At 48.6% G+C, this 24,549-nt stretch overlaps 1 protein-coding gene across 2 annotated transcripts in view; it reads left to right on the top strand.

Annotated features, from left to right (window-relative positions):
* MRPS5 (mitochondrial ribosomal protein S5) overlaps positions 1 to 4,358 on the top strand; it is a 166,559-nt gene extending 162,201 nt beyond the window's left edge. For both annotated transcript variants that reach the window (XM_075338128.1, XM_075338127.1), the window contains exon 11: positions 3,499 to 4,358. In XM_075338128.1, coding sequence (XP_075194243.1) covers positions 3,499 to 3,723 — 225 coding nt within the window. In that variant the 3' untranslated portion in view covers positions 3,724 to 4,358. The remainder of the gene's footprint in view (positions 1 to 3,498) is intronic.
* Positions 4,359 to 24,549: the final 20,191 nt, after the last annotated feature.

Raw genomic sequence — 24,549 nt, 5'->3', positions numbered from 1 at the left:
GGATTGTACACATTCCCCTGTGCTGCCTATGGCCCCCTATGGATTGCATACATTCCCCTGTTATGCCTATGATCCCTTATGGATTGCACACGTTCCCCTGTGTTAGATAGCGCCCCCATGCTGCTGCCCATGGCCCCTATAGATCGCACAAGTCCCCCTGTGTTAGATATCGCCCCCATAGTGCTGCCCATGGCCCCTATATAGATCGCACAAGTCCCCCTGTGTTAGATATCGCCCCCATAGTGCTGCCCATGGCCCCTATAGATCACACAAGTCCCCCTGTGTTAGATATCGCCCCCATAGTGCTGCCCATGGCCCCTATAGATTGCACAAGTCCCCCTGTGTTAGATATCGCCCCCATAGTGCTGCCCATGGCCCCTATATAGATTGCACAAGTCCCCGTGTGTTAGATATCGCCCCCATGGTGCTGCCCATGGCCCCTATAGATCACACAAGTCCCCCTTTGTCAGATATGGCCCCCTGGCTGCTGCCCATAGTAAAATAAAACCCTCTTTCCTTACCTCCTCCAGCGCTGAGCTCCCTCCTGTCTGGCTCCGTGCTTCTCTTCCTCCACTTCCTTGTTCTCAGTGCGGTCATGTGATCGGCATAGCAGACTGAGATCTCTGCCTGCCTGATCACAGTGGAAGCAGGGACACGGGGAGAAACGCTGGAGGGGGTAAGTAAAGCTTTTTTATTTTAGAATGAGCAGCAGCACGGGGGCCATATCTAACACAGGGGGGGCATGTGCGATCACAGGGGCGCGCAGAGACATATAATATGCACCGCTGCCCCAGCCCCTCACTGCGTGCGATTTCAGCACCACCGGAGATGGACAGCGGCTGTGCATGTTATATGAGCGGGAGCAGGAGATCAAACGCTGCCGCTGCAGAGTTCACCTGCCCCCAGCACAGCGCCCCCACCTCCCCTGGACCCTGCAGTGTACATATATACCCCCCGTATATTCATTATTCATTATTACATATACCCCCCGTATATTCGGCTTATAAGACGCACCCCCTACTTTCCTCCAAAATTTGGGGGAACAAATGTGCGTCTTATAAAGCAAAAAATACAGTACATCTTTTAAATGATCGCACACGTGATTGTCTCCATAGTATGTTCACTCTGGTCACAGATTACAGCATATTACAACACTAGCAAAATGTATACGATCCTACCAAATCATCTACAAGCTGCATAAAAAATCTGCATGGAAATTGTCCTGCTGTGCAGAGTGGAAATCTGCAGCATGTCTATTTATGTGGTGCCTTTTGTGTCCCCAGCATCATAGGAACTCACAGTTCAGCCAGGACATGCTGTAATAATACACTATGTGCACAATTATTTGCAATTTGTATTTTTAATGACTAATTTTATTATTGAACAATAACAGTGGGTCAATCCAAAAAGTTAATTACCCTGAAAATGTAAAATGAGGTTTTGTCTTTCATAAAATAATTCTATTACTGTGCTAAAGGAAAAACCTCCATTTTTTTTACCCCTCAGTTTTTTATTTTCATTTGGTAAAGTGAGAATAATTAACACACAACTCCAAAATGTGCAAAAAATAAATTTCTGACATCCCCTTAAAAAATATTAGTGACCAATAAAGCCGCCCATCTTCTCAATAACAGTCATAAGCCTTCCATCCTTTGAGTCTGTCCATTTCTTAATTTGTTGACGATCATCTTTTTGGTTGCACCAAACTACAGCCTCCCAGACACTTCAGGCCTTGGGCATACGTTGCTTTTTTCATGCTTTTTTTCCTTGCTTCTTTTAATCAATAAAAGCAAGGAAAACGCATTCCAGCAAAGTCTATGAGAATCCTGACTCGTGCACACGCTGTTTCTTTTTTCCTTGCAGTTTTTCTTGTTGAAAAAAAGAAGCAGCATGTCAATTGGTTTTGCGTGTTTTTCCTGCTTTTTTTCACCAATTGACTTTAATGGAGTTAGTGAAAAATGAAGGAAAAAAACGTATGTGTAATTCTCATGTTGCTTTTTTTGTGCGTTTTTATGTGCTTCTTTAATGTCACTGGGGTTCCCTGCAGCCATTTCCTCATCTCGCAGTCTTTACCGCAGGACCTTGCTGCCAGGAACTCCGGTGAATCAAGTTCACAGGGTGAATCAAGTTCATGCCAGTGAATCACCGGGGCTTCCTGCAGATGTGCCGGCATGAGTTCAGTTCACCTTGTGATGTTACCAGGGTACCCTGCGGTAAACTGGGTACCCCTAGGCCACATAGCCAGTTTCAGTAGACATTTTCTCATCTCGCTGTCTTTACCATGGGAGCTTGCTGCAGGGAACTCCAGTGACTTAGGTGCCCTGATCTGTGAGGTGATCCGTAACCCAGGGTCGTCATGGTGATGATCCAGGGTTACCATGGCAGCGATCGGGTCCCTATGATCACATTACAGGGGCCCGATCACCAGGGAGAGGTAAGCCGGAACAGGGCAAATCAAAGTATTGTAGTGGGCATGCATGGGACCTCAATAATGGCCTGTGTGCCTGACGTAGGACGCGTCATGCACCCAGGCTTCAGAAGAAGGAGGACAAAGATGGCCAAAAGAGGAGGCGCCGGACCCGGACAATGGAGACACCCATCTGACCAGGCAACACCGACCATTTAGGTGAGTATTATAAAGTGATTTTTATATAGTACACAGCGGCCTGGGTTCTTATATACAGCATGTTAGAATTCTGTATATAAGAGCCCACTGGTGGTGGCCGCAGCATATAGTCACCAAATCTGGTAACAAGTTCCCATTAAATAGTGGTTCCAGCATTCCCTGTTCAAGATACAAAGTCATTTGTGTCCTGGCCGCCTTTGAGAAAGGTTCTGCAAGTCAAGTTCCTGTGCTCAGGCTATATAATTTGCGTGTTAATTTTCCCCCTGTTTGTCTTTACTTCCCTGGTGTGTTGTTAGTGCAGCGGTGAGGTCTAGTGAACCCCACCTGCCCCTCACTAGTCAGGGTTATCATAGGGTCTCTCGAGGGTCCTAGGTTACTGTTCGGCAACAGTTGCGGAGATTGTTTAGGGACTGGTCAGAGAAGGGACCGTTGCAGGTGAAGTTAGCAGATGCCCACCTACCCCTCTCACTAGTCCCATGGCCTCCCATTGTTTTTGTATCCCCGGTGCCCCCCTTTTCTTGTGTATTTTGTTGGGCTTCAGACGCACGTAGGTCTGAATGCACCTAGCCACGCTTGCTACACCAGGCAAGCGTGACAACTGTAGGGCCTGGACATGGGGAGGGTGACTAAAGCGCAGTCTGTTTTTTTGGGGTTTTTTTTTTTTTTTTTTATGATATGTAGCAGCAAGCACACATTTTTTGAGAGGGGACAATTCCTTTAAGCCTTCAACAGTATCTGGAAGTGGCTTATAATGCTTTCTCTGTCTTTAAATTGTCACAATGTTCAGGCATACGTGATTTTTTTTTATTTTGCATCCAGAAGTAATATCAATATCAGGTAAATGTTTCCTAACTGTTTGCTTTATCCAACAGGAGACCCATCAAGACCTGGCTAACAAGAAAGGCCTGCATGTGGTGGAGTTTAGGGACGAATGCGGCCCTTTTCCCCGTATTGTGGCTTCACCTCAAGGAGCACTCTCTACAATCCCAGAACCTGAAGGAGAGATCCCAGATGTAAAACTAGACTGGGACGAAGTAAAAGTAACCCAAGGCTTAAAACGTTCCATCTGGGCCAATGTGAAGAGGACGGTCTGGTGAAAGTCCGAAAGGGAGGAGTCCTTCCAAATTAACAAATATCAACTGTTCCAATTAGATATTTTTTTTCATTTTTTACAGCTTATTATAATAAAATAAAAATGGCAGCATTAATGAAGCATAAAGTGACTTTCCTGATTATATGAATGCTGAACTTAAGGAGAATCTCCGTCTTTTATCATCGTGGTTGTTTTTTTTTTTTTTTTTTTGTTCGATCGAAAACATTGTGCCATTAAATTGATAAAATATATCTTCAAAGTGGTAGAAGTGCTGTTCTGTTACAGATTTCCCGCTCTCCTACATAGACAAGGTATAAATGATAAAATTCTGCATGCCTGTAGCTTCCACTAGAGGGCGCGTAACTGTATGCAATCTGCTCATAAGCTCCCTCTAGTGGTGCCTCCATGTAGGGTGTATTTCCAGTTTGTCTATGCAAGTAATTTGGGGCTATGTATCAGAAAAATTAAAATCCAATAAACATGTATTATTATTATTATGGCCACTTACCTTACATTTTGCTATATGTGTTAAAGATGTAAAATAATCTCCACTGATGTCTATCACATACTGTATGTAATGTGTATTTAAGGATGTAGAAACCCTGAAAAAAACGTTAAACTCATGTCTGCAGGAACTTCCAAAGTTATAAATAAATAATTTTTTCATATATTCCTAGTCATTTTCTGTTGAAAGCTAAGCTTTTGTGCTTTAAAATGTGAAATTAGGTGTAAACTCCTTTAAACTTTCAGAAACCTTTTTTCCAACCTGCACAGATCTATGTAACAAAGATCAAACAAACCGTACTTAACCTCCCTGGGTTTAGCCCTTTGTCTCCAGCACTGCATGGTTCTCTGTTGTTTTGATGTAGCAATGACATCACATTGACATCGCTGCACCCAATCACTGAGCTCAGCGGTTCATACATCTGCGGGCGGAGCCACTGAGCTCAGTGATTGACTGCAGCGCTGTTGCTGTGATGTCACCCCTGCAGCCTGGATGCCATCTCGGAGACAGCACTGGGCCCCAGTGAGGTTAAATATGGTGTGGTTTGTTTTTTTGACAAGAAAAAGTTTTCTTAACCCCTTTAATGTAAATAACTAGAAATGTGAGTAAACATTATAGTATTAAAATGATAGATCTCAGAAGAGAGAGTGGCAGAAACAAATACATTTATACTGTCTTATATGGTTTCCAGTGTAGAGTTCCCTCTAAAGTCAATGTTCTTCTCACTCAGTTTTCCTTGTTACTTACCTAATTAAATCCCCTCTATCCCAACATAAGAGTATTAACTAGGGATGAGCGAGCACTACCATGCTTCGGTACTCGTAACGAGCAGTTGGATGCTCAGATGGGCGCTAGATATAAAACATTGTAGCACAAAGATATCCAGAAAAATGCTCGAGATCCCCATTAACTTCTATTTTACTCATGTACTCAAGTTGCTTCCATGCGAGCATCCAACTACTCGTTAAGAGTACCGAGCACCCGAGCATGGTAGTGGTCGCTCAGCACTAGTATTAAGGCTATGTGGGCACGTTGCGTAATTACATGCAGTTACGCTGCGCTTTGTAGCGCAGCGTAACTGCATGCGTCCTGCGTCCCCTGCATAATCTATGAAGATTATGCAGGAGCTGTGCGCACGTGGCGTATTAAAGCTCAGCGCTTCGGCTGCTACCCGAAGCGTGCGTTCTAAGAAGTGACATGTCACTTCTTTTGTGCGTATTGGTTGTAATGTCGGTCTCTCTCTTTGTCTGTCTGTCGGTCTCTGTGTCTCCCTGTCGGTCTGTCTCTGTCTCTCTGTCGGTCTATCCCTCTCCCCCTGTCTCTCATACTCACCGATCAGCTGCACGGCTGTCACTGCTCCGGCGGCTTCACCTGCTTCTGAAAATGCCGGCCGCCCATTATTCAATCTCATATTCCCTGCTTTCCCCGCCCACCGGCGACTATGATTGGTTGCAGTCAGACACGCCCCCATGCTGAGTGACAGCTGTCTCTCTGCAACCAATCACAGCCGCCGGTGGGCGGGTCTATGTAGTGCAGTAAAATAAATAAATAAATTTTTTTTAAAAAAACGGCGTGCGGTCCCCCCCCAATTTTGATACCAGCCAGGGTAAAGCCACACGGCTGAAGGCTGGTATTCTCAGGATGGGGAGCCCCACATTATGGGGAGCCCCCAGCCTAAAAATATCAGCCAGCAGCCGCCCGGAATTGCCGCATGAATTAGATGCGACAGTCCCGGGACTGTACCCGGCTCATCCAGAACTGCCCTGGTGCGGTGGCAATCTGGGTAATAAGGAGTTAATGGCAACAGCCCATAGCTGCCACTAAGTCCTAGTTAATCGTTGCAGGCATCTATCAGACACCCCCAATGATTAACCTGGTGAAAGTAAATAAACACATACACCCGAAAAATACTTTATTTGAAATAAAAGACAAAAACCATCCTCTTTCACCACTTTATTAAAATCCCCAAATACCCCTCCAGGTCCGGCGTAATCCACGAGGTCCCGCGACACATCCAGCACTGCTACATGAAGCTGACCGGAGCGGCAGTACAACACCGCCACTCCTGTCCGCTCCATGCAGCAACTAAAGGGAGTCGCGCTGGCAGCGGGGACGTCACTGAGGTAATGCCTGTGTGTGTGTGTGCGGTGATGATGAGGGCTGTAGTGTCGGAATGTGTGCGGGGATGTCGGGCTGTGTGCGGGGATGTCGGGCTGTGTGCGGGGATGTCGGGCTGTGTGCGGGGATGTGGGGCTGTGTGCGGGGATGTCGGGCTGTGTGCGGGGATGTCGGGCTGTGTGCGGGGATGTCGGGCTGTGTGCGGGGATGTCGGGCTGTGTGCGGGGATGTCGGGCTGTGTGCGGGGATGTCGGGCTGTGTGCGGGGATGTCGGGATGTCTGCGGGGATGTCGGGCTGTGTGCGGGGATGTCGGGCTGTGTGCGGGGATGTCGGGCTGTGTGCGGGGATGTCGGGCTGTGTGCGGGGATGTCGGGATGTGTGCGGGGATGTCGGGATGTGTGCGGGGATGTCGGGATGTGTGCGGGGATGTCGGGATGTGTGCGGGGATGTCGGGATGTGTGCGGGGATGTCGGGATGTGTGCGGGGATGTCGGCGGTAATGTCGGGATGTGTGCGGGGGTGTCAGGATGTGTGCGGGGATGTCGGCGGTAATGTCAGGATGTGTGCGGGGATGTCGGGGTGTGTGCGGGGATGTGTGCGGGGATGTCGGGGTGTGTGCGGGGATGTCGGGGTGTGTGCGGGGATGTCGGGGTGTGTGCGGGGATGTGTGCGGGGATGTCAGGGTGTGTGCGGGGATGTCGGGATGTGTGCGGGGATGTCGGGGTGTGTGCGGGGATGTGTGCGGGGATGTCGGGGTGTGTGCGGGGATGTGTGCCGGGATGTCGGGATGTGTGCGGGGATGTCGGGGTGTGTGCGGGGATGTCGGGGTGTGTGCGGGGATGTCGGGATGTGTGCGGGGATGTCGGGGTGTGTGTGGGGATGTGTGCCGGGATGTCGGGATGTGTGCGGGGATGTCGGGGTGTGTGCGGGGATGTCGGGATGTGTGCGGGGATGTCGGGGTGTGTGCGGGGATGTCGGGATGTGTGCGGGGATGTCGGGGTGTGTGCGGGGATGTCGGGATGTGTGCAGGGATGTCGGGATGTGTGCGGGGATGTCGGGATGTGTGCGGGGATGTCGGGATGTGTGCGGGGATGTCGGCGGTAATGTCGGGATGTGTGCGGGGCCTCACTCAGGTTTCCCGCGGCCACAGGTCTCGGGTGGAGGACTCGAGCTGGCCGCGGGTAACCTGAGTGATGGCACCGGTGATCGCGTGGCTCACTGCAGTCACTCAGATTTGCGGTCACAGGTGAGTCCTTTACCTGTGACCACAAATCAAGCCGCAGCACACAGACAGCAGCGCAATCACAATGAAGTCAGGTGAAGTTCATTCTGATCGCGCGGCTGTCTCCCGCAGCCAGCCATGTGCTCTTTTTGACATTCTGGTCCCAGTCGGCTCTGCTGCAAGTCTATGGGGATGCAGCAGAGCCGAGTGGGACCGCACTGTCAGTGCGCTCTGGATGCTTTTCCCATGGCAGCGAAAGCATCCAGAACGCATGCATTCTGCAGGAATGTGCGCACGTTGCGTTCGGCCGAATGCGTCTCAGAACGCAGCTTTTCGGCTGCGTTCTGAGACGCACATGCAGTGACTATTTATGCTGCCTAATAGAACGCAACGTGCGCACATAGCCTAACCCATGGATGTTGTGACCACTTTTCCTAGAATGACATCAATATGACCAAAGAATAAGAAATGGGTCTACATCTATAAGTAAATCTTTCTCCTACATCACTTTGTTCCTAAGAGTAGGTTCCTCAACCTTTGAAGCCCTATTAGTGACTGGGGCCCCATTACAATATGCACTAGCCACAGATGACATCATAACCGCACAATCGCAAGCCATAAATGCTCCCAAAACCGCACGCAAGTCACAACAATGCATGAGATAATAAATTTCCCCAACACAATATGCCAACCAAAAATGCTCCTAAAACCGCATGCAAGTCACAACAGTCCATGAGACCACAAATGCCCCCAGCACAACATGCCAACCACAAATGCTCTCTTATGTGTCAGCTGCAGGGGTTCCTAGAAAAACATGGCAACCATAAAACGGCCCTATAACCACATGTCAGCTGTAGCAGTGGCCAACATGTCATCTCTACAATCAGTGACTGGCTGCAAATAATCACATCCATCCAGAGGCATCCATAAATACAGGACATGTGACAACTGACCACAGCAGTGACCAATTTGCTATTGCCAGTAATTGGCAACCTACTACATGTATACATGTGAATAAGGCTTTGTCATCTGCTAGACATATGGTCCTTGTGTTAGTCGATTACTTGTTGAATTTGCGCCCCTCTGATGACACTCACAATATTTGTTGACATTTGCAAGTTCAGTGATACTTGTATCCCAGTTCCCAGCACCCTATAATGGACTCATCATACCCTTCCCTGGCAATGCACATGCTACAGCCTAATTCACATTGTTCTACACACCACCTTATTATGTCACCTTCTAAATTAAACTCAAGGATAGCGCTTCGGTCATGAACACGAGACTGCACCCCCTCTCCGAAAGGAACGGAACGTCGTAAATTAAAAAGAGCATCTTTTCAATTACAAACTCCTGATGAACGGTTGTGGCTTCTAAATTGCTTCTGCTGCACTTTCAATATCAGAATGAATATTGTTGCATTATAAAAGTTAATGAGTCTGGAAAAAATGGTTCCACAGCCATAAATTAAAGTTTCTTTGCTGACTGCATTGTGCAGATGAAAAATTATTACTTATTGGCTATCATGACATCTGATTTGCAGTACTAGGAGCAAAACTCAGAGGGAAGCACTGAGCCCGCCTGTAACTATGATTAATAGCCACGCTCCTTGTTTTAGCTAGAAGGCATTTTCATTAAATCAGCAAGTCTGTATAATTGTACTTATGGACAGTCGCTCTGTTCTTGATTTAGGAGCTAAATTCCGGGAGAAAATATCCTTTGGTGCCTGCCTACTAATTACTCTTATTAAAGCCCATCTAAAGTACCACCACGGCCTTATAGTGTAGCTGAATAGCATTTTATACATAGCTATATAAGTATTAATAGTATCTGCATTAGCTAAAATAATAACTTATCTTAATTACTTATTTTCAAAGAAAAGAGCTGCTTGGGTGCATAGTCAGAGTGCATGGTACACATGTTAAGGAGCACTATCTATAGATAGTCCTGATCAAATACTATATAGATAGTGAGCCGTAGGGAATTATGAGAGATGACTGATGCAATGTATTATTTCACCTTACAGAAGCCTGTTCAGATCAATACACGTGACACATATCTAAAGATGGGCGCTGCTTCCTCTCCTCCACACCCTGCCCTGGTATGGAAGGGAATGTCCAGATAGATGACCTCATGAACTAACCCATTGATGAGCTCATTGACCCACCCACTGATGAGCTCATGAACCCACCCACTGATGAGCTCATTGACCCACCCACTGATGAGCTCATTGACCCACCCACTGATGAGCTCATTGACCCACCCACTGATGAGCTCATTGACCCACCCACTGATGAGCTCATTGACCCACCCACTAATGAGCTCATGAACCCACCCACTGATGAGCTCATTGACCCACCCACTGATGAGCTCATTGACCCACCCACTGATGAGCTCATAGACCCACCCACTGATGAGCTCATTGACCCACCCACTGATGAACTCATGGACCCACCCACTGATGAACTCATGGACCAACCTACTGATGAGCTCATTGACCCACCCACTGATGAGCTCATGGACTAATCCACTGACCACCAATGGACACATCTGAGCATGCCCACTGTAGAGCTCACCACGCCCCTTTTCCTTGTTTATATAAGTCGATGCTCTTTTGAAATAAAGTCTCTTGGAGCTAAGCCATTCTCCGATCAAGGAGAGGCTTACATCTGACTCTGTCGGATGTTATTCTTCCGTTCATGCACTTGATCCACACTAGTTAGATCACGAGCAGGCAACTAGTGAACATTTCAAAGGGTTCACCCTAAGGCCAGTGTCACACATCCTTCTTTTTGCCAGTTTCGCGGATCCGGCGCGCTCCCGTACAGTGAATACAGTACAATGACAGCGCAACAAGCGCCAGTCACGTGCTGTCATGTGACCGGCGCATGTGACCCGGAAGTTACAGCGCTGTCATTGTACTGTATTCACTGTACGGGAGTGCGCCGGATCCGCGAAACCGGCAAAAAGAAGGATGTGTGATTGAGCCCTAACACACACTTCCATTTTTGCTTGATGATCCCGTGGCAAAAATATATTATCACAAGCCTTTTGTAGATGCCTCAGGAACCTTGAAAAAGTATTCGTAACCTATGAATTTTCCACATTTTTTCATGTTACAGGCACAAACAAAAATGTATTTTATTGGCATTTTATGTGATATAACAACGCAAAGTAACAAGTAATAAATTTTATTTCTATAGCTCCAACATATTCCACAGCACTTTACAATTCAGAGGGTACTTGTATAAACATTAAAGACAAAATAGAGTAACACATTCAACAGATACCAGGAGGGCCCAGCTCGCAAGCTTACAATTTGAGTATTTGTGAAGTATAAAGGAGATGATACATGGTTTTCTAAATATTGAAAAAAATGTTTGAAAATGTGACATGCATTTGTATTCAGCCCCCTGTAGTCTGATCCCCCAAACCAAAAACGTAAGTGATTAATAGCCTACAGTATTCACGTAATTAGTAAATTTTGTCCATCTGTGTGCAATTTGTTCTCAGTATCACCACAGCTGTTCTGAGAAAGCCTTAGAGGTTTGTTTGAGAATATTAGAGAGGAAACGGCATCATAAATAACAAGGAACACACCAGACAGATCAAAGATAAAGTCGTGGTGAGAAGTAAAGCAGGTTATAAAAGGTTATAAAAAAAAAAAAACCATCCCAAGCTCTGATTGAGCACAGTTCAGTCCATCATCCGAAAATGGAAGGAGTATGACACAACTGCACACCCTCGAAGATACAGCCATCCACTTAAACTGACATTCCAAGCAAGGAGAGCACTAATTAGACAAGCAGCTTTGAGGCCCATGGTAACTATGGAGGAGCTGCAGAGACCCACAGCTAAGTGGGGACCATGTATTCACAGGACAACTACTATTCATATACAGTGGAACCTTGGTTAGCGAGAACAATCCGTTCTGGGAGTGTGCTTGTTAACCAAGTTACTCGTTCAGCAAAGCAAGATTTCCGATAGGAAATAATTTCAATGCAGACAATTCGTTCCACAACTTGTTAAATGTCCCATCCTGGTCCCCTATTGTGTTATTCCACACATGCACAAACACACACACAAACACACAAAAGCATACACGCACATATTATGCTCACCTTACCTTCCGTTCCATTGCCGGCCTCCTGGATCTTGTAGTTCACCGCGAGGATTCCTACCTCGTCGCGATGTACCGGGGAACTACAAGAACCATGAGGCTGGCGGTGGAACGGAAGGTAATGTGAGCATAAAACTGTATGTGTGTGCGTGCGTGTGTGTTTGTGTGTGCTTGTGTGGACTGCAAGTGCGGGTTAGAGTGCGGGTTAGAGCGCGATGGATGTACGGAACCGGAAGTGTGTGCGGTGAGTATTTTGCTCGTACAGCAAAGCTTTCTCGTAAACCGAGTTACAAATTTACAGAAAGCTTTGCTTGTTAAGCTAAATTCTCGTTAACTGGGTTACTCGTTAAGCGAGGTTCCACTGTATTCCCCTAATCTGGCCTTTATGTAAAAGTGGTAAGAAGACAGCCGTTTTTGAAAGCAAGCCATAAGAAGTCCTATTTGCAGTTTGCAAAAAGTCATGAAAGGGAAACAGCTAGCATGTGTAAGAAGGTGATCTGGTCAGATGAGACCCAAGTAGAACTTTTTGGGCTAAATGTAAAATGCTACGTGTAGTGGAAAACTAAACCTGCACATCACCATGAAAACACTATCCTTACCCTTAAAGAAGTGGTTCACCCATATTCATTATTGTCTACAACGATATTATGTTGAGAAACAGGGTTTCCCTCAAATACATTGTGCCTGTGAGCGGCGCTATTGCAGTCTGGTGATGTCACATCAACTTCCTGCTCACCTGACATTACCGCAGCTGGCCCCAGTCTCCGTGAGTCAATGAGCTGTGGGTGACGTTTCACCACTCGGCACTGCCCAGCGTGTCTCCTGCTTGCGTGCTCTGCAGCGGAGGAGGGAGCAGGGAGGTGCTGCGCTGTGACACCGAGGGGCCGGCTGCGGTGATGTCAGGTGAGCAGGAAGTTGACGTGACATCACCGGATCCCCGAGGTCACGGACCCCAAGGGTCAGGCGATGGGGAAGAGCGGTCTGCAAAACCGCCGCTCACAGGCACTATTGGCAACACAAGGTATTTGAGAGAAACCCTGTTTATCAACATAATATGGTTGTGGCCAATAATGAATATGGGTGAACCACTGCTTTTAAATATGGGGGTAACAGCATCATGCTGTGGGGACGCTTTTCTTGAGCAAGAAGAGGGAAGCCTGGTCCGAGTTGATGGGAAGATGGATGGAGCAAAATACAAGGCAGTCTTGGTGGAAAACCTGTTAGAGGCTGCAAAAGACTTGGGACTGGGGCGTAGCTTCACCTTCCAGCAGGACAATGCCCCTAAACATACAAGACAGAGCTACAGTGAATGGTTTACATCAAAGCATATTCATGTAAATTCAATAAAATACATTTATGTTTGTGGAGTAACATAAAAAAAATTGTTAAAAAGTTCCTGGGGTATGAATACTTTCAAAGCATTGCATATGGATTATTCACAGTGACTCCTAGGCCGGGTTCACCCCACTGTATTTCACTGTCCGTATTCGGACTATAACATGTGTGTATCTTTTGTGGACTGTACACCTGCAAAAATAAGTTACAAAGACCTTTCTGTTTTTGATTGGAGTTATCGATGAGTAAGTAGGGGGTGAAAATCACGGACAGCATGCAGATGCCATCCAGGACACCTGTGAAAATCAGGTGAGAAAAACCAACATCTGAATGAGGCCTTATCATAATTCTTGGCCGTTATGTGCAGAGGCCACTCCTTGTGCAGAATTTGGGCAGTATTTTAACCAACCTTGAACATGTTTGCATGCTCAATCAAGAAGTGACAATGTTAGAAAATTTAAAAACAATTCTTTATTAATATATATTCAAATTCACAGATAAACAGCAAGAAAAAAGTGCTAAGTGATAGGTATAACAATAAGGGTCACGGACAGAAAAAATAATTATTTATTATTATTATTTCATAATTAGCATGGTCCCACATAAATGAATTTCATGGGAGCTTAAATAATTACCACCTATATATGTAAATATTATAAAATAATGCCTCAAAAGGATTACTACAATTAAAGTGCTGGTATGTTAAAAAGGCCAAGGGGCATCCAGAATAAACAAATAAATACCATATAAATACTCAGTCAGATATTCAAACGAACATTTCATCGGATACAACCCAATTAGGCACTTCAGCACATAGTGCAATTATAACCATGCATAAGAGGCAAAAAAGACCATGTAATGAATAATATATTTACCAATATATAAAGGTGGTAAAGCAGACCGTCCGTGACCCCTCACTCCGACATGTGTTTCGCTCTGTTGCTTTCTCAAGGAGAATTTGGGCAGTGCCTGATGTCCCTTTTGACCATACAGCACATATGGCTATTAGGTTAGTTCATTTATTTATTGTAGATAATAACTATACTGAGGGAGAATTGGACTACTTTACAAAATAAAATAAAAATCCAATGAAAGGGAACCAGTCACCACGGAAATGCAGTCTAACCTGCAGGCTCCATGTTATACGGTAGAATAGGGGGATCTGAGCAGATTGATAGTTTTGTGAGAAAGGTTTCCATATAGCCTGTGATTTTCGGTCCAGTCCTATCAGTGATTGACAGTTTTCTTTGTACATTTGTACAAGTGTGGATACAGACATAGCTGTCAATCACGGATAGGACCGCCCACTTTACTGAAAATCAAAGAGCAAAGTTTAAATGATGACAACAAAAGTTAGGGTACGATTCCACTAGCGTCTAGCTTCCAGTGTGAGGGCATTGGAAGCAACATGCTGATAACCCTCTGCTGCGAGCGTCAACTGAGGGTCATGCGACTGTGATGTGATCTTGAAATTGCATCACAGCTGCGAAGAGGGAGGGAGCACGTTCTCCCCATCTCCTCCCCGGCCTGTCTCTGCGTACATTGCACTGCGGTTGGATTACATGCGAGTGCAGTGCAATGTTTCACACGCTCCCATAGACTTGTATGGGTGCGTGTGAGTCGAGACTCACTGCCAAACGATTCATTTCTCATGCCGATATAGTATGAGAAATCTATCGCAGATGGACACTGCCCCATAGTTTTGCACTGGAGTGAGAGCAATCTAATGTTTCATCGGATTGCACTTCCCCGTGCAAAACGCATGTGGAACCGAACCCTTATAGTGAATCTTTTTCTCCAAACTATATATCTACTCCCCTACTCCTGCTCTATAGCTTTGGCTCCCTTTTTTTGATGACCGGTTCCTTTTATTTATTTTTTTATATTTTTTTTTTACAGTACTCCAATATATTTGCTCCCTATTGCAAACAACCTTACTATTAAATACTTTTAAAAGTGCCATTTTTAATAACACAGCTACTTCTGCTGAAATTTGCAATTGAGGTCTTAAGATGCTGCATCAGGTCAGCCCCAGGAACTCGCGCTACTAAATGCATATACTTTATGTATGTATTTTTTGGAATATCACTTATTCCTGTTGTCTTAGTACTGTTCTCATTGCAGTGATCTGAGGAGACCTCTCTACGAGCCCGGATGGTTCTATAAATGCACATCAGCCCATGCTACTCTCTACTGGAGAGCCTAGGGGATCCATATATTATGCTTTGCTGGGTGCCAGGCTGTAAGGCATCATGGCTGTGACCATAAGGCATTATATGCACTGATCAGGAGTGACACAATCATCATTTCACTTTATGAGCAAAAACAAAAAATAGTTTTGTAATGTATTAGGCAGAAAAATGTATGTGATGGCCTCAAGGTTCACAGTATGGCACATTATTTAGTGTCTTATTAACTTGTCTGTTCATAGCTGTGGAGGCCTGGATGGTGGCCACTTACGCAGATCCATGCACAGCCCACACACAGCATAAATCAGTTTGGCTGTATTATTGCCACTGTATATGTTTTAATCTGCAGTGTTTGAGAGAAAACCTCCTTCTATGATGCTTTGGCCATTTTTTTTACCCAACATCCATTTCTGCTGTCTCTCCTATACAGGAGCACACGTGTCATTTCTATGGAAAAGCTGAAGATCTTCATTCTGAAATTGGACAATCCCGATCCACATCTGCCCCAACTATCGGTCGGCCAGCCCCCCATGCATATTACAGTATTTTAGCTGAACTCGTTTACATCGGCGGTTCATTTGACATTAGTCTAATACGTATGGGTGCCTTAAGTCAGCCGGGAACCATGAGACACGGATTAGTAGTCCAAGAGTCCACTAGCTGCTCACCTCCCTTACTCCCTTTGAGTGACAGGTCATTCCCTATACACACACATAAGGAGAGACGTGTCAAGGAGGTGAGAAGTTATCAAGACATCCAAGTGATCTGAGTCGCATAGATTCAGATTGAGGCTGCTTTCACACATCAGTTTTTTGGCATCAGGCACAATCCGGCGAAAAAACTGACGTGACGGATCCGGCGACAAAATGGATCTGTTGCATCCGTTTTTTCCATCAGTTCCTTCAGTTTTTTTACAGATCCGCTGTGATGCTGAGCATGCTCAGTTCAAAAAACCGGATACGGCGGCCAAATCCGTTTTTTGCCACATTACACCGGATCCGGCGTCCATAGGCTTCCATTATAAAACACTCCATACGGCGACGGATCCGACACGATATGGTTTCTCGGCGGAGACAAAAAATGTTCCCCTCAGCGTTCCATCCGGCTGCCGGACAAGCACATTTTGCCGGATGGAACGCAAGGCCATCCAGCACAATCTGGCGCTAATAGAAGTCTATGGGGGAAAAAACGGATCTGGAGGCTACAGACGCCGGATCCGTTTTTTCAGGTTTTTGCCGGATTGTGCCTGATGGCAAAAAACTGATGTGTGAAAGCAGCCTAAAACAGACATGGCTGCAATAATGTAGCCAGACTGATTCATGCCAACTGCAGTTCAGGTAACATGAATCTGCTTTCAGTTCCCTTTAAGTTGGTATTCTTTTTTTCTTTAGCGTCTCAGAAATTGCATGCACTGTTGAAAGTAAAAAGTACTGCACTGCCAGAGGCATGAAAGACCTTGTACTCCGTAAATCAATTCAATTTCCGTTCAGCTTCACAGCAAAAAAAACAAGAATTACAGTGGGCAGAACATTTTACTAAGCCATGGACTCCACTGCCTTCACCTTGGAGAAGCGAGATATACACGTCTAGTCACAGCAGTGGAGCTTGATGCTTCTGGGCCCTAATACAAAATCTGAAACCATGCCCATGTCTTACCATATACTATTTACAATACTGTTGTCTTCTTATTTTATATAGGAGACTTTGAATCTCCTTAGGCACCAGGTCACAGATGCAATTCTTGTAGTTACTCTGTCCAGCCTACACATTAGGCTATGTGCGCACGTGTGCGTAATTCAGGCAGTTACGCTGCGCTTTGTAGCGCAGTGTAACTGCATGCGTCCTGCGTCCCCTGCATAGTCTATGGAGATTGTGCAGGGGTCGTGCGCACGTGGCGTATTAGAGCGCAGCGCTTCGGCTGCTGCCCGAAGCGTGCGTTCTAAGAAGTGACATGTCACTTCTTCCGTGCGCTTTGCCGGCAGCCCCTGCTCTGTCTATGGCAGGAGCTGCAGACAGAGCGCACCTTCTCTCCCGGCACCATGTGCTTCAGAACGGAGCTTTTCAGCTGCGCTCTGAAGTGCACCTTCTAGGTGCAGTGCAGAGCACACACGTGCGCACATAGCCTTAGTGTGATTTATCTTTCTTCATTCTGTCCCTTTTTGGTGGGTTTTTCTATGACTTTCATTTCTAGCATAATTATGTCTGTGCCAGAATGTAAGTTTTCTGTGCTTGGTATATGAAGAAAAAGTAATCGCCTATCCTAAGGCCACGGTCACACGTTCAGTATTTTACCTCAGTATTTGTAGCCAAAGCCAGGAGTGGGTGAAAATGCAGCAGTGGTGATGTGCTTCTATTCTACTTTTCCTCTGATTGTTCTACTTCTGGTTTTAGCTACAGTAAGTGAAGTAAAATACAAAATACTGAAGGTATGATCATGGCCTAAGGATAAGTGATAAGTTATTAACCCCTTCAGCCCCCGGGCACTTTCCGTTTTTGCGTTTTTGTTTTTTCCTCCTTTTCTTCCAAGAGCCGTAACTTTTTTATTTTTCTGTCAATCTTGCCATATGAGGGCTTGGTTTTTTGCGGGACGAGTTGTACTTTTAAATGAAACCATAGGTTTTACCATATAGTGTACTGGAAAACAGCAAAAAAATTCCAAGTGTGGAAAAACTGCAAAAAAAGTGTGATCGCACAATAGTTTTTGGGATGTTTTATTCACCGTGTTCCCTATATGGTAAAACTGATGTAACTATGTGATGCCTCAGGTCGGTGCGAGTTTTTAGATACCAAACATGTATAGGTTTACGTGTATCTAAGGGGTTAAAAAAAATTCACAAGTTTGTCCAATAAAAGTGGCGCACGTTTTGCTCCATTTTCCGAAACACGTAGCGTTCTCATTTTTCGGGATCTATGGCTCAGTGATGGCTTATTTTTTGCGTCTCGAGCTGCCATTTTTGATGGTACCATTTTAGCGCAGATGCTACGTTTTGATTGCATGTTATTGCATTTTGCGTAAAACATGCGGCGACCAAAAAACGTAATTTTGACGTTTGGAATTTTTTTGCCACTACGTCGTTTACCAATCAGATTGATTTTATATTTTGATAGATCGGGCATTTCTGAACGCGGCGATACCAAATATGAGTATAATTATTTTTTAACCCTTTAATTTTCAATGGGGTGAAAGGGGGGTGTGAGGCAAATCCCGGGATATGAAGATGAATTATGACTTCCAGTCATAATCGCTCATCACTCCCTGGCAGTGCCCCCCTCCCTTCTTGTTCTCAATGTCCAGCATCTGTGAAGGTGTTACACCTCCATGGCCATCTCCTGTGATATGGAGATGAGATGATGTGGGAACAATGGACACAGGAGGACTCCCTGCCGTGACCCTGTGGTAGGAGCTGCTATCTAATTAGCAAGCTTGGAAGTATCCAGACAGAACGACTCCAGTAAAAAATGGTTCATATCTCGCAAGCCATATTTCCGATAAATATGGCAACCATAAAAATGGTGTCTCCGCATGCGGACGATGCTGGCACACCCTTTTTATGGGAGCGGGAGCTTGGGAAATACCCCAGGCGTGATATCAGCCAATGGGGAACTAGTAGACAAGTCATGAGTCCTCTCATTCTGTAGCTAAATTCATAACTGTCACAATGAGAGCATTGGCGTCCGCCTACGACGCTCCCAGGCCAAGTTATGGCCATATTCCATGTTGTGGATTTTGTCCATAACTCCAGCCAGGGGTGGAGCAGTGCTCCCTCTGAGGTCACGAAGGTAGGAGGGGACCTGGATTTGCCCAGGTTGATAACCCTACTTCGGCCATTTTCCAGTGTTCTTTCGCTGGGGGTCACGTGCAGGGAACATCTGTGGGAGTTCCTAGAAACCTGGTCTACAGCGCCCCCCTGTGGCCAGACGCACAAGGTAACTGATTGAATTGCATACCTGTTTGTAAACCATGCTTTATCTGTAACTGTACTCTGACATATGTATATTCTGTAGATTCCCTATTGTATATATTGTAGTTTCTAGTGTGCCTTAGGCTGATTAAATTATATAATTAATCTTGGGCTGTTCTGTTATCTCGATCTTGAATCCCACGTCTGTGTGTTCGGCTAATAGTTACCGTGAAGCGGTTGGTGGCAGCGAGTTGTGCCAAGGATTATTGTGGGGAGGCCAGTGAGATCCGGGGAGGTTTTATATATTCCGCCCGCGGAGGTCGGGGGAATATATACCCTACTCTCACTGGGGACCCTTCAATAATCGGCATAAGTAGTATAGCGGCCTCCTTGCTTATTGTCGGGCAATTCCATAATTGGCCTGACTATAAGAGGGGCGCTAGAGAGCGCGTCACGTGCTCTGTCTGTCGGTCGGGAGGTATAAAGGAGGGGTGACCCCCACTTGTTACCCCCCGATTGTGACGTACTGGTAGCCAGCGCGGGGGATTTCTGAGTGACCCCCCCGGTGGTTTGTGACATATTGGTGGCATAGCGGTGGGATCGAGATAATAGTGTGTGTGAGTGTGAGACCCATACTCCCAGACACTAAAGACTGCCTGCAGCAGCTGTGGCTGCTGGGGTCTTCAGACTAGCTCAACACTAGAGTGTCTGAGTGCAGATACTGTAAGGTGTGTGGAGGCATCAGGTGTCAGTTCTGTGTCAGTGACCAAAAGTCTGCAAGAATGGCTGATGGCACCAGGAGCAGAGCTAGGCAACTGGCCAATGCTAAAGCAGGAGCCGAAGAGAGGGAGGACGGTGCTGTGGACAGTAATGAGGAGGTTGCCCACGAGTCCTCCAGGAGCTCGACGCCAGAAAACAGCTCTGCAGAGGACATTGCACAACCTGGCACTGCTGGACAAGATGAGGAGCAGCTCACCCAAGGGTCCTCAACGAGCCAGATGCCAGCCCTCCGCTCTGCAATGGACAGTGAATCACCAGGCTCCGCAGCGGGCCGCAGATCACCACGTGCCATTCCACCGAGCCTGGGAGGCTCGGATAGCCTTCTTCAAATGGCTATGGCCCTTCTCCAGGCTGGAGACCGGGAGGGCTACAGGGAACTCATGGCAGAGCGCAGGGCAGCGTGTGAGGCTGCGGAGCGGCAGGCAGAGCGGCAGGCAGCGCGTGAAGAGCGCCAGGCAGAGCGTGAGGCTGCGGAGCGACGGCAACAGGCAGACCGGGACCACCAGCTGCAGCTAGCTCAGCTCCGGCCCTCATCAGCCACACGTGACCTTCAAGACACCAAACTTCCAAAGGTCCGTGTTGAGGACTTCCCAGTGCTGGAGAAGGATGGAGACTTGGACTCTTTCCTGACTGCTTTTGAACGGACTTGCTTGCAGCACCATCTGGACAAGGATCAGTGGGCCAAATACCTGACCCCCCGTCTAAGGGGTAAGGCCCTGGATATCCTTGGGGACTTGCCTGCTGAGGCAGATCAGGGCTACGACACCATCAAGCGGGCCCTGATCCAACAGTACAACCTCACTCCAGAGTCCTACCGCAAGAAGTTCCGGACCCTGCAAAAGGGACCAAAGGACTCCTGGGCTGACCACCGGCGGGCACTTGCCCGAGCTGCCGACCACTGGACCCAAGGCCTGCAGCTTTCCACCGGACCGGAGATCCTGGACTTGTTCATCACGGAGCAACTCTTGTGGAACTGCCCTGAGGATCTCCGCCAGTTCATCCGAGACCAGAAGCCAAAGGGGTCCACGGCTACAGCTGCCCTGGCCGATGACTACACCAACAATCGGGCTCCTGAGGCCAGGAGAGCAGCCACCAGCAGCACCTGGAGAGGGGGTAAGATGAATTCTGCGACTGCCCCACCTGCCCCTAGACTGCAGGGGGTGTCCCCCTCAACTCCCCTCTCCAGGCCCGTGGCAGAGCCAAGACGGTGCCACCAGTGCAACCTACCTGGACACTTCAAGGCCATGTGCCCTCAGCGTCCCAAGGCCCCGGCTCCGTCCCCGTCCCAAGGGCCGCCCAAGGTGTATTGTGTGGGTGGGGGTGGTGGTAGGTCCCTGGACAGCTTCCAACCTGTCACCGTCGGCCGGTCTGTGACCATAGGACTGCGAGACAGCGCCTCGGAGGTGACTCTGGTGCAGCCTGAGATGGTGTCCCCCCAAGACTTGATCCCTGGAAAAACCCTCGCTGTCTCCGGGATTGGAGGCATTGACCCGGCGCTGCCTGTTGCTGACATTTATGTGGACTGGGGCGCAGGGCGAGGGGTGAGAGAGGTGGGGGTAACTGATCGGATCCCTGCAAACGTGCTACTTGGGACAGATTTGGGGCAGATAACCTCCCAGTTTGGGCCCCCCCCAAGGGCTGAACCTTCAGCCAGTACTGACATGACTCCTGACAATGTTAATGTGTTATCTATGAATGATGTAAGGGAGGAGGGAGTGAACTCTGATATTTCTGCTTGCACAGACACCATAGACACACACACAGCTGCAGCTGTGACAGGGGAGGGGGTCAGAGAAAGGTGTGACAATGCCTCTACAAGTAACCAGCCTGTGAGCTGGGATCTGTTGCCCTCTGCAGGGATAAGCAGAGAGCAGGGTGCTGCAGGGGGGGGACCAGTGTGTGGGGTGGGGGCTACCACAGCAAATGTGGGGTCCCCAGAGATTTCACAGCGGGGTTCTGTTGCTGCAGGAGGGGAACAGGCAGGTGAGATTGGGGCCGGTCCAGGAGCGGAAGTGCTCCCAGGTAAGATCTCGGTGCATGGTTCCCCCACAACCGGGGTGTCAGGAAGCCAGGTAGGTCTGCCTGAACCGGCGACTTGGTCAGGAACGGAGGAGGAGCAGGCACGACCCACGGTCGCAGCGGCTGTGGCCGCTGTCACCCGCAGTGGGAGTGCTGGAAGCCAAGGGGCCTCCCGGAGGTCCGATAGCTCTTCCCCTTCTGACCAAGTGGCAGCCGAGTCAGGTGGAGGCCAAGACACAGGTCCCGGGGTACTGACCGAAGATGTGACAGTCTCGTCGATTCTGGCCACATCTAGTCAGGGGTTTCAGGCAGCGTTAGAAGCTGACGACAGCCTGAAAGCTCTTAAGGAGCAGGCGGCACAGCCTCCCTCGGACTCGGACCCGGAGCGAGTGGTCTGGGACCAAGGACGGCTGTACCGGGCCACGGTCCAGCAGGGTTCACCGGAGGCGTGGCCCAGGGACCGACAGTTGGTGGTACCCTATCCGTTCCGGACGGAGTTGTTGCGGATCGCACATGAGATTCCGATGGCCGGACACCTAGGGATCGCTAAGACCAAGGCCAGGTTAAACCAGCATTTCTACTGGCCAAAAATGGGGGCCGATGTGGCTGCCTACTGCCGTTCGTGTGAAACCTGTCAGAGAGTGGGGAAGGCGGGGCCACGCCCCAAAGCCCCACTGGTATCTCTGCCCATCATCGATGAGCCTTTCAGGAGGGTGGCTGTGGATCTGGTCGGCCCGCTGGCCATCCCCAGCAGCTCCGGGAAACGCTTCATACTGACGGTAGTGGACTATGCCACCCGGTACCCAGAAGCAGTGGCCTTGTCGTCCATTCGGGCTGACAAGGTGGCCACCGCATTGCTGGAGATTTTCTCCCGAGTGGGTTTTCCCCAGGAAATGCTCACTGACCGGGGGACCCAATTCATGTCCCAGCTGATGGAGGCCCTCTGTAAGCAAGTCCAGGTGCGACATCTGGTGGCCAGCCCGTACCATCCACAGACTAATGGCCTGTGCGAGCGGTTCAATGGCACCTTAAAGCAGATGCTTAAGATGTTGGTCGACTCCCATGGGCGTGACTGGGAGCGGTATCTCCCACACCTGTTATTTGCTTACCGGGAGGTTCCACAGGCCTCAACAGGATTCTCACCGTTTGAGCTCCTGTACGGGCGACGTGTGCGGGGCCCCCTGGCTCTGGTGAAAGAGGCTTGGGAAGGGGATTTGGCCACCCCTGGAGTGTCGGTTATCGAGTATGTCATGCGCTTCCGGGACAAAATGCAGGCCTTGACGCAACTGGTACACGACAATATGGCTCAAGCCCAGGCCGATCAGAAGCGTTGGTACGACCAGAACGCTTGTGAGAGGACCTACCAAGTGGGTCAAAAGGTGTGGGTACTGGTCCCCGTACCACAGGACAAGCTTCAGGCAGCCTGGGAAGGCCCATACCTCGTGTACCAGCAGCTCAACCCTGTGACGTACCTGGTCACCCTGGACCCTGCCCGTGGAAGGCGGAAGCCCTTCCATGTGAACATGATGAAGGCACATCATGAGCGGGAGGCGTGTGCGCTCCCCGTGTGCAACCTGCCCGAGGAGGGAGAAGCGGAAACCCTCTTGGATATGCTAGCCCAGGTTAGGGCCGGCGGATCCATTGAGGATGTGGAGGTTGGCCACCAGCTCTTGGAGGACCAACGGTCCCAGCTGTGGGCCACCCTCCTCCCCTTCCGGGGGTTGTTTACCAACCAGCCCGGAAGGACTGACTTGGCTGTCCATCACGTGGACACTGGGGATCATCCCCCGATCCGGCGTTCAGCATATCGGGTCTCCCTGGAGGTGCAGCAACACATGCGCCAGGAGATTGACGAGATGCTGAAGCTGGGGGTGATCCAGGCATCCAACAGCGCTTGGGCCTCGCCTGTAGTCCTCGTCCCTAAGAAGGACCGAACCACTCGGTTCTGCGTGGACTACAGGGGGCTCAATGCTGTCACGGTCGCCGATGCGTACCCAATGCCACGCATCGATGACCTGCTCGATCAGTTGGCCGGGGCTCAGTACCTGACCATCATGGACCTGAGCCGGGGATATTGGCAGATCCCCCTGACTCGCAAGGCCAGGGAACGCTCTGCCTTTATTACCCCATTTGGACTATACGAGTCCACGGTGATGCCATTCGGGATGAGGAATGCCCCTGCCACTTTCCAGCGGATGGTCAACACCCTGCTCAAGGGACTTGAAGGGTACGCGGCCGCGTACCTGGATGACATTGCCGTCTTCAGTCCCACCTGGGAGGACCACCTAGAGCATCTAGCACAGGTGCTCAGGCGGATCCACCGGGCAGGTTTGACCATCAAGCCGGGAAAGTGTCAGCTGGCCATGAGCGAGGTCCAGTACCTCGGTCACCGGGTAGGCGGGAGAACACTGAAGCCCGAGCCTGAGAAAGTGGAGGCCATCGCATCCTGGCCCACCCCCAGGACCAAGAAGCAGGTGATGTCCTTCTTGGGGACCGCTGGGTACTATAGGAGGTTTGTTCCACGCTATAGTAGCCTGGCAAAGCCCTTGACGGACCTCACCAAGAAGAAGCTGCCCTCTGCAGTCGATTGGACAATGGACTGCGAGACAGCCTTCCAGGCCCTAAAGGACGCCCTGTCCA

The sequence above is a fragment of the Anomaloglossus baeobatrachus genome, chromosome 3, assembly GCF_048569485.1.
Source record: "Anomaloglossus baeobatrachus isolate aAnoBae1 chromosome 3, aAnoBae1.hap1, whole genome shotgun sequence".
NCBI classification, from domain to species: domain Eukaryota; kingdom Metazoa; phylum Chordata; class Amphibia; order Anura; family Aromobatidae; genus Anomaloglossus; species Anomaloglossus baeobatrachus.
This window is presented reverse-complemented; position numbering and strand designations above follow the sequence as displayed.